At 38.5% G+C, this 14,309-nt stretch overlaps 1 protein-coding gene across 2 annotated transcripts in view; it reads right to left on the bottom strand.

Moving 5' to 3' along the window:
* Positions 1 to 14,309, bottom strand: part of LOC134659967 (uncharacterized) — a 138,340-nt gene that overhangs the window by 34,483 nt on the left and 89,548 nt on the right. For both annotated transcript variants that reach the window (XM_063515665.1, XM_063515672.1), the window contains one exon: positions 529 to 731. In XM_063515665.1, coding sequence (XP_063371735.1) covers positions 529 to 731 — 203 coding nt within the window. The remainder of the gene's footprint in view (positions 1 to 528; positions 732 to 14,309) is intronic.

Below are 14,309 nucleotides of genomic sequence, written 5' to 3'. Positions count from 1 at the left end.
AAGAATATAAAATTTACAAATAAAACAATGTCATAATAAAAAGAAATGTTAATGTATACATAGCTAGGGCCAACCTAGGTATTGTCGAATGTCAAGAACAAAAAAAAAACAAAAATATTACAAAAAAAAAAAACACTCAGTTGTAAATAACTTTATCAGATTATTTAAATAAAATAAAAATATATTAAATGTCAACGATCTTAATAGGTAACGAAAAAATAATAATAATAGTATTTATGGAAATGTCAAAATTCATATAAAATTAAATTAAATGTTACAATAATAAAGTAGGTATAAAATCAATATAAAATTATTTCATAATAAATTATTATGATACCAATATGACTTTAATAACCAATATGACTTTAGTCGCCAGTTGCTATCTTACTATTGCCAGCTGCTATTGCCAGGATTGAGCTGTCAGATTGAGATCCAGCCATGCCGTGCACTCACTGAATGTGCGTTCGTGCGAGTGTGGAATTCAATTGACTACCTATATGACTACGTACGAGTGTAAAAGCTCCTCACCTCTAAGATCTCGTCGCCGACCTTGACCGGCGGACTGGCCTTAGCAGCGGAACCAGCAGGGTTGAGGCCACACACGAACACGGCCATGCGGCTGCGGTCCCGATGCCCGGCCAGCGACAGCCCCAGTCCCGCCCGCGCTGTGCGCTCGAGCTTCGTCACAACCACACTGTCGCCGAGGGACGCGTACTTCTTGCGGATCTTGTCTGTGGAAGAAGAATATGGTCAGATAAGGCTCAAGAGGTAGGTGCATACCGTGGTGACAATATTTCCGTAAGCGCGGTAGCAGCCATGGTAAGTTCACACCAAACCTATAAACATAGTGATTCTTTCAGCTGACTGTACTATTACACTATCATAAACTCAATTTCGCGTGAGATTATTCACATGCAGAAAATGTTACCAAGATATTTTAAATAGAACAATCCAGAGCCACCTTGCATCCGACCACCGCAGAAATCGTCGAATCAATCAACGGAATCTTCAGCAAGTTATGTTAACATAAGTGCCAAATGAAATAAACCCCACAAAAAGTCAATTCATGTCATGTCAGAGCCCGTCGTCGCCATAAATCCGGATATCCGTCGCGTGTGACACCGTGACGTCACAAATTGCCGCCGTATCCGCCACTTGGAGCGCTAACTCGATTTGAGACATTGACATAGATATCTAGGGACTGGCTTTACGGGCAATAATAATGAGGCATGACAAGGGCCAGTGTGAAATCGCTACAACGCGATTGGTTGATGAGTTCGCATCATGCGCGCGTTTGGTTGACGAGTTCGCATTACGCGCGTTATTGGTCGCAACTAGTCGCGTTAGACTGCACGATTGGCTGGAATTCGTGGATAGCACCGCTGAACTAGTACGATGTTTAGTGCCCCATTAGCCCGTCCTTAGATATGATACGTCAATGATTTGAGATGAGCGCTCGCTGCTGACACAGTACTGCGTCAGTCAATCAAAGTTATGGATTTACCTACATTCGGGTAGGTTAGGTAGGAAGGTGACATGAACTTTATCGTGGACCAAAAGGTAGAAAGGGTTAGTCCGATTAGTTGGATGTACGGTACAGAAATATCTGACACGATCTTGTTTGTAGAGATATATAAGAGCGTGTTACATATTTTTGCGGCCTTCGAAGAGTAAAATATTATTGCAGGTGTACAGTCAAATAATTTAATTTCCGACCCAATTCGTACCTTGTCACAGTGACAATCAATATGAAAGTCGCTAGAGACCTCACACCATTGTCACTGTGACAAAGTACGAAATGGGTAGGATTTTTTTTTGTCTGTACCTAATTTACCTGGCTGTCAAAAAGCGAACTAAAGTGCGTCCACGCTAAGTCCACGTGAACCGACTTAGCAGTGCAAGGTCTAGGCGTTGTGGGAGCGCTATACCTACTTGACCTAACACTAAGTCTTACAGTCCTTACAAAGTCTGTTTTCTTATATTATAATAGGTAGGTATAGATACTTACACAAGATATCCAGCGGTAGATTTCCGATTTCAAAAATGATTTAAAAAAACTATATTTTTTATTAAAAGAAGACGAATGCGGACTTCATTTATTCAATATCTCATTTTTTTAATGTCGTCTTTCGATGTGTAGATCCTCCGACCTTTCCCGTGCTGCCTATATTCCGAAATTAATCAATAACTGTGTTTTAAGTGTGTTTGGTACGATACGCCTCAATATGCACGAATTACTACTAGGGTCTACTGACCCTAAAAGGTCACCTTACCTAAGTCAAAAAAGACAATCTGGCCATGCCATTTATTCATTTATGCTAACATGTACATATAAATTCATAAGTAAACATCTGAAGAGCTTAATTCCTGTCGTATCTATATCCCATCACAACGAGCGCTGTCGTTTTTATGACATTATCCTCCCGTATTAAACCAAAGTATGGGAACAGACAGTCGAAAAAATGAATTTCACGCACTCAAGCCGAAAGGCATGGCATCTTCTGAGAAGATTGACTACGGGGCAGACGACTAGAAGAGGCAATCCGAAGGTCAGCCCACATGATATTGGAAATCGCATAGTAGGGCTCTCGAAAGCACCGAGTCATAAACTCCACACCCGTGAAATTCGTAAAAAGCTGAAACTAGAAAAGTCCCAAGCCACTCCTAATGACAAGTATAGTGGACCTGTAACCATTTCTGAGATTATATCCGCAATTGCACATATCAACGTGAACAAGGCCTGTGGAGAAGATGGCATTTTCCCTGAGTTCCTAAAACACTGTGGCCCACGAACCCAATCATGGCTGGCGTCATTCTACACCAACATTATCGATACTGGAAAAATGCCACCCACGATGAAGTCATCAAAAATAATAGCCTTGCTTAAGCCAGAAAAGCCCGAAGACAGGGTAGACAGCTACCGCCCAATAGCGTTACTCAGCGTCATTTACAAATTACTAGAACGCCTAATCTATAACCGCATATCGGACACCATTCTCTCAGAAATTCCACAGGAGCAAGCTGGATTCAGGCCAAAACGAAACTGTTGTGATCAGGTTTTAGCACTCGCAACACATATCGAGGCCGGCTTTCAGTCAGGAACAAAGTCTTCCGCGGTCTTTGTAGACCTCACGGCCGCCTACGACACAGTTTGGCGTCAGGGTCTGCTCTATAAACTGTTGAAAACTGTTCCATGCTTAAGAATATTTAAAGTGGTAGAAGATGCTCTAACAAATAGACCGTTTCAAGTATACCTGGGCCAACAATCTAGTAAAGTAAGAATTTTAAATAACGGCCTGCCCCAGGGTTCTGTGCTCGCTCCGCTCCTCTTCAACTTATACATCCACGACTTGCCTGCTACGACCTCACGCAAGTTTGGCTATGCTGATGATCTGGCCCTAGTAACTCAGAACAAAAGCATAGAAACAACAGAAGGTATATTAGAGAGAGACCTAGAGGCCATGGACGAGTATTTCAAGCAATGGCGCTTATGTCCTAATGCCAGCAAAACCGAGATCTGTTGTTTCCATCTGTCCAACAGGTTAGCGAACAGAGAGCTAAAAGTGAGATTCAGAGGTACAGTTTTGCGTCACAATTTCTGCCCAAAATATCTGGGTGTAACCCTTGACAGAAGTTTGACGTACAAAAACCACCTTGACAAGTTGTCTGGAAAACTGAAGACTAGGAACAATATAGTTCAGAAGCTCACAGGAACGTCATGGGGTGCCAGCGCTGCCTGCCTAAAGACCACTGCTATGGCCCTCGTCTACTCGACGGCGGAATACTGTGCACCAGTATGGATGAACAGTGCACACGTGGCCAGGGTGGACGTGGAGCTTAATCACACGATGAGGATAATATCGGGCTGCATCATGCCAACGCCTACTTACTGGTTACCAGCCCTCAGCAACATTGCACCGCCGAATATCCGCAGAGAAAAATGCCTAGCACGGGAATTCACTAAAATGTCCGATAACACTCTACTGCCAATACACGAAGACATGGACAGCCTCAAAAACACCCGACTGAAGTCCCGAAACGCCCCAGCGAAATCCTTTCATACCCATGACCCGACATGGAAGGCCAGTCAAGCTTGGATGAGGGACTGGGAAGCCCAGCAGCACAAAAACGCAGCAAACCCCTTCTTTGAGCTCAGCACACAGGAGCGGCCCAAAGGGTTTAAAGAAAGCCGCCAAATATGGTGCAGGCTTAACCGTCTGAGAACCGGTGTGGGCAACTGTGCGTACCTCTGGCACAAATGGGGGTGGAGCGAGTCGGCGGCGTGCGACTGTGGAAATCCGGAACAGACCATACATCATATAGTTTTTGATTGCCCCATCACTAGATACAACGGATCTGTCGAAGATTTTAAAGAACTGACAAAGGACGCGAGTGTATATCTGCAAAACTGTAAATTTTAATTTGATGTAATCATTATTGTAAAAACCAGTGTGTAAACGCCATACGATAAATAAATAAACCAAAGTATTGTCCCGTCACCGCTGAAGCGCAATGATTGAAATCCCGACATAAATGAATTCATTTACATACGCGATGTTTTCAGGCAAAAGCCACGCTGTCGGTGGTCAATAAGGGCGATATTTTCTTTGCATCATATTACTTAGTACTTTTTTATACTGACGATGTTACCTTTTGCCTGAGAATGGACGAATGTATTACTTATAGGTAACTCGAGTTCAATTTCCGAGACACGATAATATTTTGCTCATAATAGGCAGTAGGTTTTGCTCATTCTGTGGCACCTGGCGGGAGCATGCACAAAGCCGTGACGAGTGGTAAAAGACAGGGGAGGCCTTTGCCCAGCATTGGGACATATTATAGGCAATCAAAAAAAAAGGCAGTAGGTATTTGAATGATGCTGTCTACTGTTTATGACTAAAGTATATTGGGTGTAATTCTATTTTATTTTTATTTACCCCATTGACATGACAATAATGTAAATCTCTGGCACTTTTATATTCAGCGTATGTTTCATTTCAACCTTCACAAAAAGCGCTCTGGTAAAACACTCCAGTTCATGTCACTACCCCCATATCGGTGAAAGTGCAGCTCGTATTGGGGTCGAGAGCTCTTGGCCCTGGCCGACGATTCCCATTGGTTACACGACCTGAACCAGCGTATCTCGGCCTTGAGATTCATCACGGCTATTATGCCAACGGGGAGATCACTTAGACTGGTACAACTGAGCCTTGGGCGCGCTATACTCGGTAAGTTTTTGGAATGATACCCCTGGCGTGTTCTACTGTGTATCATCGTTAACACTGACGATTTCTCAACCTTATTACAAAGTCATAAGGTGCACCGATGGTTAGTTAAAAGTGTATGTTAGTACTCGTATGGCTCGTTGGTGCTAGGCAAACAGATGGACAAGATACGCCATGATCGGGGCCGATAGTCTTGAGCAATTAGTCAAGGTAATGATACACTAAGTATATTGGCTCTGCCCTTTATTTTAGGTGTTCTCGAGTTTTGGGAGTTGTCGACATATTTATATTATATAGGTGAAGTGGAAGCTTTCAGACACGCCTGAAGAACTAGTCAATGTTGCTTTTTAGGGTTCCGTAACCAAAGGGTAAAAACGGGACCCTATATTACTAAGACTCCGCTGTCCCTCTGTCTGTCTGTCCGTCCGTCTGCCTGTCTGTCACCAGACTGTAACTCATGAACCATGAAGTTGAAATTTTCACAGATGACGTATTCCTGTTGCCGCTATAACAACAAATACCTACTAAAAACTAAAATAAATATTTAAGTGCGGCTCCCATATAACACACGTAATTTTTTGCCGTTTTTTGCGTAATGGTACAGAACCCTTCGTGCGCGAGTCCGACTCGCACTTGGCCGGTTTTTGGAGTCATCACTATTATCAAGCTTTAAATTATTACGCTAAGATTAGGTCGATTTGTGTCAGATTATCTAATCATTTACGAGGCTCATTGGAGTATTCTGGTTATATGAAGATGCTATGTATGACTAAGATCTATAAAAATATAGGTATTCTTATAGATCTTAGTCATACTTACATAGCATCTTCATACAACCAGAATACACCAATGAGCCTCGTTAAACGAGTCCAGCTCTTCAAGACTCAAAATACAGACTCTAGTTACTATCAACACTAATATTTGTGTCGACGTCGGCTTGATATTACCACCGTTCCCATTAACTGGTTCTTGGTAAACCTTATTACAAAGACAATAAGGTCCACGGATGATCAGTAATGAGTGTTGCTGTTGGTACAAAGGATCCTGAAATAGTCTGTTTACCTACATTATTGGTCCATAACGGAACGCATTAATCGGGGTATTGCCACTGCCGGCCAGCAAATATAATAAATCTATATTTTGATTCGGCCTCCATAATCTTTGGGGAATTCATATCTTTCTATACATATTTATTTATAAAATACTAGAAAGTGTTTACGACACGCAGATGTATTGACATTGATAACACGAACTTACTTTAAAGATGAAATCGTCCAAAAGGAACCTTTCGAACGACCACGTACAATTACAACAAATTGATGCAAAGCAATTTGACCCCTTACTATTCGTAGTAACACACGTCCGATACTGAGTCGCTACGACCCAAATTGAGTTAGTATCACACGTGTGATACTAGTGCGCTCTACGGGTAGTGCAGTAGGTAACTTATAAGTATTTATTTGTTATTTGTGACTTTAGAGTCACATACCAATTCATAATTATTCTTGTTTCGATAGGACGATAGTAATGCGTTAACCAGAATAAACTTTGATGTGAATAACCGTCCGATCTATTAAGCAGATTAAATAGGTTTCTGTTGACATAATCCCATTTGCAATAGGAGATAGGTGGATAGGTGTGGCGTAATATGGCATCGTGGTGCTGTAAGTACCTATATGAAAATCGAGCAAACGAACAATTATTCAAAACTAATTTATGTTTTGGTAACTTAGTGGTACAATGAGACAATCAAAGTATTTTTAATTTACTATGCTTACATAAAACCTTTTAGTTATTTTTTATTTATTTAACATTACCTATCATTTCTGATTGTCCTACATTATAATCTCATTAACGTGTCAAAAGGGCCTCTACGAATTGGCTTCGGCTCCGCGCACGCCTCCCAAATACACCATTGTTCCGTGATGGGTAAAGACATAATAGGTCAATTCATTCTAACTAGGTAATAACTTAAGTTACCGAGTTCGATGCATGAGCAATAAATTAAGTTAATAAAAGTGCAGTTAGTGTAACGGAGGTGTTAACTGCGCCACTTGATACCGGGTAGTTACGCGTTCACTATGTTTTATGGCTTGTGCTCAGTTGAGTTAGTGTCTTAATAACTTTAATTAATCGCATTGCTAAGCTAAAAGGGCGTAACTGTTGTAGGTATACCTACCTAACCTAACCTAACCATTTTTTTATATATTAAAAAACTTAGCACAAAGAAAGCAACAGTTTATATATTCGGTGTTAGAATTTTAAAGTAAATAAAGAGTAATAATTGTGATAGTTAATATATTAATATATTATTTTGTTATTATACACCATACCAAAACCGATAAAACTCTACATTCATACTTCTGGCATACTTCTGTGGACCATCACGGTACATTTTCGTTTTGCCTCTACGAAGCATTTCCGCTACATACCGGGAAACCCATGTTATCGGCTACGATGTAGCGCTACGACCATAGCGCAGCGGAGAATTTATTAAGATGAAAGGACGCTTTGTATTTTGTATGCGACATGACATTTGATAGGTATTCGGCCATTCAACGTTTCATGAAGATAATTAAGTATTTAGGTACCTAAACATTTTAGTACTTGGACGCTTAAAACCTCGGTAGATTTTAAGGATGAAACCATTTAAATTTCAGATATAACACAAACAACGACACAGGTTATACACAATTTTAGGTGCGTTCAATCCAACTCGTGCAGAGAAACGTAAAATCCGCAATAAAAGTCTGTGGCCCGTATTTTAGATTTATAAATTATGTTATTTCTGTTAAAAGCTAAGAATATTGGTAAAGTAAATGCTAAAATTTTGATACACTCAAAAACAACTTCATGACATTTGGGCGATCAAAAATATTATAGTCTTCAATATTAACAATACAGGCTGAATGCAACTTGAGGTGTGTCCATATAAAGAGCGAGATATTCCGTGACTTATGTTATTCCAAATATCCCATCTTGTGGCCTTATTCCGGGGTTAACTACCCGGCACAGTATACATTTAATGGGTAGTCAAATAGCTGTTATGGCTGCATATCTATCTCGGCCTTGTTAGCTTGATATATGGGGGTGAGGCAATTTGTGTCTTTGCGGTGATCTTTTACGGCCTTTGAATTGAGCGTTTCCTGAAAAATATGATATTGGAGGCGCATCCAGATGTTTGTTCTACAATATTAATCTGTACTCTGTGCCCGTACCATAGTCACTGACATTCAAAACTCACAAAACTGACATATGTGACGTCCCACGGATAAAGGTACCTTATGGCCGTTGGCGCTTACGCTATTATTAACGCCGCTCCGCCGCCGCGCGCTATTAATTATTGCGGCGCTATGCGACGTAAGCGCCGACTGCCATAAGGTACCTTTTGCCGTGGAACGTCACATATACGCTAACGTCTTCGTAATTTACTTCCTATAGGTACATCTCGCTCGCACTAATATGTGAGTAAGAGCGAGGTGCATAGAAAGTAAGTTCCCTACGTTCCCGATAGCGTTTATTTATGCCGGTGCCAAACTAGTGGTGCTACACAGGATGCTGGGACAAACTTGAAGGGTTTTATTTGCGGATTCCTAGTTATACATTTTTATTTAGAAACAAAAGAAGGAGAACGTAATTTGTTCTTAATCACTTACCTAATTCACCATGACATTCATGAATCGATTCGAGAAAATTTTTGATTGCGTTTTGCATGTACAATCATTATATATATATGGTAATTCGCCAGTAACTGACCACTTTTAGTACCTGGCCACCCTAAACTAAAAATTAATTCTATTCACCTATGTTACACAGAATTCATTTTAGTATAAGGCGGCTAGTTTTTGAAGGCTGGCCAGTTATTGAAACCTTATACTAAAATGAATTCTATTTATAGGTGAACAGAATTCATTTGGTGGCCAATTACTAACAGTGGCCAGTTACTGGCGAATAACCCTAATATGTAGGTAATAAAAAACAAACACCAGTTTATTATTCTAAGTTTTGTGTTGCTTAAAATCATATAACTAAATTTACTACCTATGTGTATCAGAAATCTGTCACTATTGCAGAATTGGGTATTACTTTCCTCTACTTAAAATAAATTATTTCACACCGTGCACGATATAAAGCACCAGATAATTATTAGAAAAACACAGGTAGCCGTAGCAGGTAGCAGTTAGTTTTAAACACAATTTCTATTTAATAAATCGGATGGAAGTATAAAAAGGTGAGTTGACTGTGACGTCACTACACACGTTTTCATATAAATTCCGTATTAGCAAATCGTTTTGACAGTTCTAAAAAAGAGGCTGATTTGACTAGTAGGAAAGTAGCAAATTACGGCTACGGCGTAGCCCGTAGCATCGTTTTCTATGTAGCATAAGGTTATGGTGGCGCTTCGACGTCATATCGCGTCATAGGGTTAGCACTAGCAGTTAACACATTCACTGCCAGCGCGAGCCACGCGCTACAAGCGTTTCTGATAACACGGGAAAAACCGTATGCAGATAGATAATTAAAGCGAATGTAGCGAAAAGCGCCTGCGAACAGGGAACCTGCTTTTTTTTTTCATTTATTAAAGTTCTGTACAATTAAATGAATCGCAGAGTTTTATGTTTCTTAACTGCTAAGCCAAAAATGGCTTGTTTACAGCTAGAGTTCGGACTAAATGCACTACATAGGAACTTATGTTATAAAATTGTACACATGTTACATTAAAGTTACGTTTTATAAAATATATTCATAATTACTTGATGATAACAGGTATTTTTTTACGCTTAGCGGATCGCTTGCAGTTAATGTCGAAATACATCCATCTTCTCCTTAAAATGACATTACGGTCAATGACCCGATGATTGATATACATTGGATGCTCTTTAACGCCGGCTCGAATGGACAGGCGTGCACACAAGTCATTGTATTTCAAATTAAATTTTAAAACCCGAAGCTTGCTTGGCCGGCCTGATCACCACTCATTAAGGCGGGTAAGAGGTGGGTAAATTTTCAGATTCTGTCAATTTACCCCATTTCACACACAAGCGCACTTCACGCACACTACCTCACATTACTGGGACAGGTCATTGACCCATCAAGTTTTTTTTAAGATAGCGTTTTGAGTTTAGTGGCCTCCTTTTAGGAAAAGCGTTCCATTGAAAGAAGAAAGAGAAACAATACATTTAATCTTGCTTTCCTTGTCTGTTCATGTCACACGTGACGTATTTAGATTCTAATAATTCATTTGGTTGTTGACAATTTTCTACATTATGGCTTTGTCGAGATACGCGTTTTCTAAAGTTAAACCAAATAAAACCAGATGTCATTAAGTCAGATGTAAAATTTTATTTACTACTCTATACGACTTTTCATAAGGTGCAAAATTAATTCAATGAGAATTTAAATAAATAAAGTTCCGGCAGGGGGCAAAATTTCAATAAGACGGACAAAATAAAATTTGAAAATATATGGAAACAGTGTTGGCTAATGTACCCCTAATATCTTTACCGATTTACTTTTGTGTGGTATGCCTTTTGTTTCGCTATTAAATTAATAAAATGAAAATAAAAAATATGATGTAGGTGTTGATAGTTACTTACGGCGGTAGGAGCGGCAATGAACCCCGTGCAGAGTAGAACGTGAGGTGCGTTGGGATAAGTGCATATATCTACTTATAATTCTTTGGCTGGTTGGTAACCCTATATCTTTTATTTTTTGTTTTACTGTTATTAGACTTATTAGGTTAAGGGAGTTAGGGAGTGAAAAAAAAAAGATTTTTCGATTTATGCGCTCGCGTGATTTCCGATCGATTATAATTAGACAAAAGAACTTGTTTTTCACGCATCGAATGTAGATCCCTATGACACTTCCTCCAAGTCTCCTCCAATAATGTTTATACCTTATTTTAATTACAATGTACCTACCTTAAATGTTACATTTTTAAATAATTTTTTGTGCTATACATACTTCAAAAAAATCGCTGGAGGCCTAGGAACCACTGGTAGCCTAGCGGTAAGAGCGTGCGAATTGCAATTCGGAGATCGCGAATGAGTTTTTCGGAACTTATGTACGAAATATCATTTGATATTTATCAGTCTCTTTTCGGTGAAGGAAAACATCGTGAGAAAACCGGACTAATCCTAATAAGAGCCTAGTCGTAAACTAGGCTCTTATTAGGATTAGTGGGTTAGTAGGGCTCTGTGGGTTGGAAGGTCAGATGGCAGTCGCTTTCATAAAAACTAGTGCCTGATGATGATGTGACACATACTTCCAAAAAATTCTGCAAATATTTTACGTGACAACTGCTTATAAGTAAATATTATGTCGGTACACTTATAAAGTATAAAGTAGAAAATATCTTATAGGTACATAATATAAAAACCGATCATGTACCTACGAGTAGGTACCACTATGGGTTCCACAGTTACACATTTTTATTGCATATGTTTTGTTTAAGACCAACTCACCTATAGGACATAGGTCTTCCATTAATCTTTTGGCGTTGAACTATTTTTTGTATATGTAATACAATTCTGAGATAGGTTACGGTACATTTTTGCTTACCTACTTCCAATTATGTATTATATCTGATATGTCACATAATACCAAAATCGCCGCAAAGTTAAAAAAAGTTCATTTATTTACGTTTTAGTAGTCCATCTTCGGATCACCGACTTAATTACTACTTCCTTACTTGACATATGTGTACCAAATTTCAATTGAACTAGTCCAGTAGTTACGGTGAAAATTGGCTTTAACAAAATGGCAGACTCACGAGTGATCTTATAAGGGATATTTTTTTCCTTGAGTGAACGGTATGCACTTATCCCAATGCACTTCACGTTTCACGCGGCGCGGCGTAATCTGGCTCCTATTTCACCACGGTGACAGGTACGACAATTATAAAACATCACTGTTATTGACGCTATAGGCATCCATGGACTACAGTTACCGCTTACCATCGGGCGGGTCGTATTTGCTACCGTCGTTGTATTCTTTTAAAAAACTTTATTTTATCGGATAAAACAGACATTTCTCTTGCGAAAAAATCTTGTGACAATTGTCACAAGATTTTTCAAAGAGTTTCAGTAAGTCTTGACAGGAAATGAGTTCTGTGTCGCAATTTTGTGACAATTGTCGTGTTTCTAGTGACAATTGCCACAAAATAAGATTTTTTTAGTGGCAATATAATGGAGTTTATTTATTAAAATGTTGGTGGCAAACAAGCACATCGCCCGTCCGATGGTAAGCGGTTACCGTAGCCTTTGGAGGCCTGTGACGTCAGCAACAGTGATGTCGACAATTGTCGCATAACGCTCGGTCAATGATGGTTTAGGTACAGCCAGCTGCAGAGGAAAGGTATATACCACCCCTGCATACAATCATCTTTGCAAGGGTGGTACCTTTTCTCTGCAGCTGACTGTACACCTATAAAAATGGTTGTCCCTGCTGTAATTTTATACCGGTACCCTACTTTATATTTCAACCGGTATAGTTTGAACTTCAAAACGAACCGGTATTGATAAATAATAACAGTACCATGCCTCTTATACCGTAAAGAAAGCATGTCTCTGCTTTGCACAATTATTGTGTGGACAAAATTCTTATAATCACCGAAACATACCTACATACCTACGCACATAATGTCATTGAAATAAAACATTGTTTTTTTATAGTAAATTTATATAATACTCGATATATACACATAACAATAACCAGGCCGCTGCGGTATTGGCCTGTAAGCTTCATCTCGGTCTCCAAATCCGCAAAAACTAGTTAGTACTAAATGCTGGTCTTGCCGTTGTTCTCGATTCTTGGAGATTATCAGAACAGCACGTAATCGCATACATATAGACGGAACGAACGGCAACAAAGTAGGTGTAGACACTGTAAGACTTTCAGGTATTAAACGAATTACGCTTCGTATTAATAGGTACCTAAGTAATATTTAAATGAATATATAATTCTCTAACGTAAATACAAGATTACAATTGACATCAAAAGTCATTGACGTACAGAAGTCATATACATTTTTTTTAATGACGCAAAATTGATACCAGCGTAATGAAAATCAATCCCAATCAGTAAAACGAGTCTTTAAACTTTTTTTATTTTAAGCGGGTTTTGAAGGAACAAGTTACTTAAATCCGATTTTAATCGTATTGTTTCAGGATAGTTTACTGCTGTTTTCGATCGTTACGACCTGTAAATAACAACAAATCAAATTTTAATTATATTTATTTACCCTATTTTTTGAAATACAATTTATCTACTGGTATACATTTTCGTATGCGTATATGATGAAATGTCTATAATAATGTCAAAAAGAGAATTAAAAAATTAAAAATAAACAAAAATAAAACCAAAATAAAATAACTTAATATAATATCTTTTTTAAAAAAAGGAAACCGCCTTCAAAAAACCAACCCACTGAAAAGTACAAAATAATTTTTATATGGCACCCCTTTACGTGTCCAGTCCATATCCCGTCGTAAAGCAAATTTTTGCCAAAAAGTAATTAATACCTAATAATAAGAAAATTGATAATCATCCGGGTAATTACTTAGTTTTTGAAGGCGGTGCCAAACCACCAAAAACATTCTTTACTACCAATCAGAAAAAAAAATACGAGTACGTAGTACCTACAAAAACTAAATTAATGAGTAAACTAATATATAATCATTTATTTACAAACAAGATATATACAGTGTATTACTAAAAGAAATTAAAAACTAGCTTAAATCTAAATAAAATAAAATAAATAAAAAATAATTAAAAAATTAAAAATAAACAAAAATAAAACCAAAATAAAATTACTTAATATAATATCTTTTTAAAAAAAGGGAACCGCCTTCAAAAAACCAACCCACTGAAAAGTACAAAATAATTTTTATATGGCACCCCTTTACGTGTCCAGTCCCTATCCCACGGCGTAAAGCAAATTTTTGCCAAAAAGTAATTAATACCTAATAATAAGAAAATTAATAATCATCCGGGTAATTACTTAGTTTTTGAAGTCGGTGCCAAACCAAAATTTTTGAGAACCGATATTTTATACAACGAAGAACGCTGCACTTACTTGCATTA

The sequence above is a fragment of the Cydia amplana genome, chromosome 2 (genome assembly GCF_948474715.1).
Source record: "Cydia amplana chromosome 2, ilCydAmpl1.1, whole genome shotgun sequence".
In the NCBI taxonomy this organism is placed as follows: Eukaryota; Metazoa; Arthropoda; class Insecta; order Lepidoptera; family Tortricidae; genus Cydia; species Cydia amplana.
This window is presented reverse-complemented; position numbering and strand designations above follow the sequence as displayed.